Source organism: Rissa tridactyla, chromosome 3 (genome assembly GCF_028500815.1).
Source record: "Rissa tridactyla isolate bRisTri1 chromosome 3, bRisTri1.patW.cur.20221130, whole genome shotgun sequence".
Lineage (NCBI taxonomy): Eukaryota > Metazoa > Chordata > Aves > Charadriiformes > Laridae > Rissa > Rissa tridactyla.
Window position 1 is genome coordinate 78249012 of NC_071468.1, and position 6000 is coordinate 78255011.

Here is a 6000-nt window from a genome sequence, read left to right on the forward strand (position 1 = left end):
CTCAAGGCTCTGAAATAAATTTTCATTTTTGTTTTTTTTAGTTCATTTCATGACAGTTATGTCAGTTGCTTTAGCTGGTTCCCATCATTTGAATCAAAGGATCAAAGTACTTGCATCCTCCGGGACAAGTATAAATAAAAAGAATTGAAATATTCTTAGAAAATATTCTTGTCATACTGGGAATCATTTGCTAACTTAGCTTTTCCAAGAGATGAAACTAAGTGAGAAAAAGCCTGGTGCCAACTCGGCTTTCTGAGTAACTCTGAGATATTGCTAGAGACTTCAGTAAATTATTCTTAGCATGACAAAATTACTTCAGGAATATTACATATATGTGTGACATGTTACATATAGTCCAGGTCTTTCAGAAGATCACAGTATTAAGAATACAACTTTACTAGTATGTTTTAGGAAGCTTAACATCTTAAGCATGATCTGTGTAAAATTCATATGGCTTGTGGCCGGTGAGATGGATATGCCGTAACTGCGGTGACACCCAGCTGTGATCACTGGAGGAAAAAAACCTCGTAACTAATAAAGAAAAGAAGAGTGGCACTTTCATTAAGTTTCATTTTAACCCAGTATTTTCTTGGAATTAATTTTAACTCATAGTTTCTGTTTTAGATGATAGAAATCTCAGCTTTCTCCATGCCAATATTTCCTGCTTTTCGTTCTGTTAAATGTTAAACTCTGTAACACCAATTAAATCTACTGTAAATTAAGTATAAGTAAATGTTTAATCTTTCTGTGAACTTTGAATGGTATACTAGTGGTTTCTCTTTTTCTTTGAATTAGATGGAGAGCAGAAGACTCAAGTGATGATTCATGGAATTGAGCCAATGCTGGAAACACCCATACAGTGGCTAAGTGAACATATGAGCTATCCAGATAATTTTCTCCACATTAGTATCATTCCCCGACCTACAGATTGAAACTCAGCTATATGGGTATGAGGATCCTTCTCAAGCTGGAATTATAAGGGCATGTCAACTTCTTGCTTCTGTCAGTCTTGACGGAGGCAGCCTGACCAGAAAAAAAAAAAAAACCAACAAAAACTGAAACAAAACAAGAAGTCCTCACTGCTGCAAGCCAAACAGGAAGAGAGATCCTATCATCAGATAAGGGCAATTGGGCTGATCTTATTTTGCATCACCGCTGCTTTTCTTCACCGCTGTAATTAAATCAGTTGCAATATGAAAGAATTTACAGGACCTCTGCAAGTCTGCTGTTTTCTTGTAAAATATAATGAAGCTGAAACTGTCAGCCGGAGAGCAAATGGAAATATGCCACTTGATTGTATTTCTGATTAACAAATAAACAGGGCTGTTTCCTAAAGCGGTAGTGTTTCAACTTTGAGAGTGGAAACATTGGTTTAATTTTCTAGAAAGTTAGACACTGAGAGATTCAGTTACCAATGGCTTTCTGTAAAAGATCAAATTACTGTAAACCCATCTTTCCTTAATGAGAAGTTCATGTTTACAGTATGTGTATTGGTATGCAAATGATCTTTTAACTTTGATAACAAGCAGTGAGAGATTTTAGAGTAAACCCATGAGCATGTTTTGTCATTTAAAAACATGCACAACTTAATAATTTACAAATACTTTCGATTTGTATGCTGTCACTGAATACTACAGTATGTTTATTATTCAAACCAGTTTTCATAGACTAGCAATGATGTAGGATAATTTGTCTCAGGATTTGTCACGGCATTTCTTTGTGCTCATCTAATTTCTTTTTTCTGTAAGAGTATTTTCTTAATTTAGTTTAAAAAGGTTTTTAAAAAAAAAAAAAGTAAACGGATGTTGCAAACTATTGTATCCTGCTGTTTATTCCCATAGACTAGAAAACAGTTAAATCATAGAATGATGAACAGATGTATTGCTTTTTAATAATTTTGAATTTTGGAAGGCTAAAGCTTTTCCAAGCTAATACTTCCTTAGATCTTAGTTTAGTGTTCTACTGTGGTGCCTGAGCAGCAATCAGTCTGAAATTTGGAAGCTTCTAATCTCATCACACAGATTTTTTTATATTTTTTTTTTCCCCCTGAGTTTAGCAGATGTATTTTTAGGTTATTGAATTGCTTTGGTTTCTAAATGTTTGTTACCATTGCAGCTGCTACTAGGACTTTACCTTTTTTTTTTGTGTTATGCCGAATTCATCAGTGTGCCATAATCCTTTGTCTGCAGTTTGTGGTGGTTTGTGGCACAAGACTATGTTTATAGTAGACATATTATCAAATATGTCAAATATTATCAAATATAAAGAAAGCATGATATTTTTCTTTCAAATATAGTAGCTGTTGAAGTTCCTACTCAAAGTCTTGGCTTGCGAATGTCCTGGTAACTCCCAGTGCTGTTACTGATACTTACCTGTATCTGAAAAAGAAGAAAATGAAAATCAATCAAACAAACAAAAACCTCTTTGAGAAGCAAGAGGGGAAGGATCTCCTTGGGTGAGGATAGAATTGAGGCTAAAAAGCCCTGAGGGCAGAAGAAGTCAGTAGAACAAATTAGATCGTGTTTTAAATGTAAATGAGGAAATAGCATTAAGGAAATGGAAGGGTAAAGGTAATACTAAAATAAACCTATCCTGTATTCTGCTGGTCATGAAGAATTTTTAAAACGAAACAAACCGTGCTGAAATATAATATTCTTATAGTGGGATGATTTTGTTGAGTTATTCTAATTTCCAGTTCTGTTTAGAATTTTTGTTACAGTGTTGGATTGGCATTTATAAACTTTCTTAGGCAGGCACATCTAAATATTCTGGAGAATTTCAAAGTCCTGCCAATGGATAAAGCAAATATTTTGTAGAGTCTTCTTATTTAAAAAAAAAAAAAAAATGTCTTTTCTATGGATAATTTTTCCATTAATCAGGATAAGAGACAGTACATTTAAAAAACTGAAAAGACTGTGTTTCTTTTGCTTTAAGGTAAGCTGGAGTAAGTCACTGGCTATTTTAATATATTCTACACCAGCATTTTAAGTATATAGCTCTCTTCTCGTGGCCCGTATTTCCTAGTAAATCCAACTTTTAAGGCCTAGCATGGAACAAAGGAGTAGCTTGGCTTTAAAACATACTCTTTCCTCTTATTTTAACTATTTAAATTTTATTAAAAAATAAAACAAAGTTTGACTCTGTCTTTATTTCTAGCTAAATAAGGATCTTTGTCATGGAGTGACAAAAACATTTAATTAATACTTAAGAAGTAGGAGCTCCTTAAAGAGCTGGTTGGGTGATACATCTAAAGAAAAGCACGTAATCACGAAAATGAAGTGGCGCCTTTGCTTTACCTGATTTAAATCACATTTTTGTAGGGTTTTTTACTTAGTGTGTGAATAACAATAGCAACAGAAGGCGGTTGTGGCTTGATGAAATACTTTTCTTCACTTTGAAAAGCTGTAACTTCTGGAAAAAACAGACTTGGTCTAAATTGGTCAGAATGTAACATAGTGCTCAGTAAATTAATTTCAATGCTAAGGAAAAGTGCCAAAAACACACACACACTCCTCTGCATTGAGAATCTGGTGTATCTGGTGAGCAAGTTAAATGATAGTTTACAAAAAGTGCAAAACACAGAACTTGTTGCTGTCATCACTGTATTTCATGTTGTTTATCAATGTCTACCTCCATTTTTGAGTGTTCTGTAAAGAAAGTTAATTTTCCAGTCATTTCTTTGATACCACTGGCCGTCAGTCAGCACACAAGGTGATGCCCTTTCATTAAGAGCTAGAAATTGGGGCTTTTGGTTTTAAATTAAGTTCCATTAATTCTTTGGGGGAAAAAAATAGAAGCATACTACATAAAATAAATTTGTACTGGTAAAAAGTCGGATGATATTGCCACTACAGGGAAGACTGTGAATTTGACATCTGAAGGACTGGTAACCCTGGAGAATGGGAAAAGATGTGGAATATATGGAGTGGGCAGAAGGACTAAGGAGAAGGATCTCTGCTGGGAAATAAACAGAACTCGTACAATGGTGCATTATGCTGCTAAAGCACTTACAATCCTAGGTTCCCATTAGGTACAGGAAATTCAGGAAAGAGCGGGGAATTGTTTGTCCACAGGGGCAGCAGTTCTCACGTGGAATATTGGGGGGGGACTGAACGCCCATGTGCGGAAAGGAGAGATTTGGGCTGGGATAGGGACTGCGCTGCCTTAGTGGCAGAAATGCAAATACTGCTGGGAACGTGTATCAGTGTGATTGGGAAATCTCGCAGGAATGTGATGAAATATTAAATCCTAAGGACACGTCAGGCACGGGAACACGCAGTACGAAATAGCCATTAATAAATGTATGGAAAGGACAACTATTCAGCTACTTCAAGTTACTTTTCCACTAGATTTTTTGGAGCTGTGGAGCGAGCTGGTGCAAAGGCCGAGTTACGAAAAGGGCAAGAGCTGGTTGCCTGTGATAGCCCTCATTGGACTCCGTGACTGGGAAAGTCTTGTCTGTTCCGTGTTCTGCGTGTTTCGCTCTGCCAGCCAGATACCGATCAGCTGATGAAGACTCTTGATCATCACTTCCACTATTATTTGTATCCTGCATAATAATTATGGCCTTTTTTGTTTGTTTGAATTTCCTTATATGGTGCATGATGTCTAAATGACAGCTCCTTATTTATGGCACTGACGGTAGCTGGTGTTTTTTCAGCTTCGATCTTTAGGAAAGTCTGCATCTTGGCTGTGCAAGTGTATTAGCACACTCTTAGAAGACTTCTAGGGCTAAAAAATGACTATTCATATTAGAGAATGTTTATAGCAAATTCACAGCTCGCCACCAATAATTTGCCAAACCAAGGGACTGGACAAGAAAATGATAGATTAATCCCTTTCATAGGTACTTTCCAAATCGAACGTTTTCACATGTAATGATTCTAAACTCTCCAAAGAAACCTAGATATTAGTTTGCTTCCAAATTTAGCAGTAGCTTACAGAATGTATTTATTCATCTGCTACCGTATGTAGATGTTAAAACTGATTGCATTCTTGTATAAGTCTAATATCAATAGCGATGATTATCAAGTGATGCTAGAAAGAACCACGTTAGTGATCACAAGGGCTCCTGTGGGTGCTGCGGTTCTGGAGCTGCAAGTGGATGAAATGTGGAGATTGAGTGAATCTCTGGCAAGTACTACCACTTTTTCCAACTTCAGCCTTCCAGCAAAACCAAAATTACTCTCTGTCTTTAGTGAGAAAATGATGTTATTTTCTTGACATGGCAAAAGCGTATTTCAGGGGAAAATGTTTCCCCCACAAAAAAATGTTTTTGATTCAAAATTTCTGGCTGTATCAGAAGAGTAAGGCTTTTGGAACGTGACTTCAGCCATTGATTTTAGCAGTCCCTATTTATTTGGACAGGAAAGAGATTATTTTCTTTCCTTAGGATGAGAAAGGGTATGCACAGAGGTTCTTAGAATATAGACATCACATATAGAATAGATTTCTGAATGAAAGCAGGTAGGTGTCTATTCTGTGTTAAAACTTCTGGTTTTGAAACAGGGATGGTGACATTTCAAAATGTCACACTAAACCTGAGTAATATCTCTTGAGACAGAGGTAAAGAGATGTGAAGTTTCAAATGCTCAGAAGTAGATTTCAGATTTCTGTACTTTCAAGTTATACTATCAAATTAGCTTGTGGAAGAAGAGTTTAAAATGAAAGATGGGGGTTTTTTCCTTCCTTTGCCTTTCATGTCTCCACGATTCGAGTAATTAAGTCCTTTTAACTGTGAAATGAAACACCAGTTTCTCTAAACAATATATTAAAGAACACAAAAGAACGCAAAACTTCTTTCAAATACAGCTATATGCAAACAGATACATGAAGAGGAGTTTTGTGGAGTTCAGGTTTTTGTACGTATAAAGTAACTAGGAATTATATGAAGTTTAAAGGTATGGTTTTCCACGTGGTTTTAATAGTATTTATAAGGATAAAAAACACTTAAGGTAGAAAGAGAGGCAGTCAAGCACTGTGTTAGGATTGGAAGAGCCT

General features: G+C 35.9%; 1 protein-coding gene across 8 annotated transcripts in view; it reads left to right on the forward strand.

Moving 5' to 3' along the window:
* The window catches only part of ATG5 (autophagy related 5), an 82341-nt gene extending 79941 nt beyond the window's left edge, over positions 1-2400 (forward strand). For 7 of the 8 annotated variants that reach the window (XM_054193889.1, XM_054193890.1, XM_054193891.1 and 4 more), the window contains one exon: positions 796-2400. In XM_054193889.1, the coding sequence (XP_054049864.1) occupies positions 796-932 (137 nt within the window). In that variant the 3' untranslated portion in view covers positions 933-2400. The remainder of the gene's footprint in view (positions 1-795) is intronic. The other variant, XR_008465209.1, reaches the window with a different exon arrangement.
* The last annotated feature ends 3600 nt before the right edge of the window (positions 2401-6000 follow it).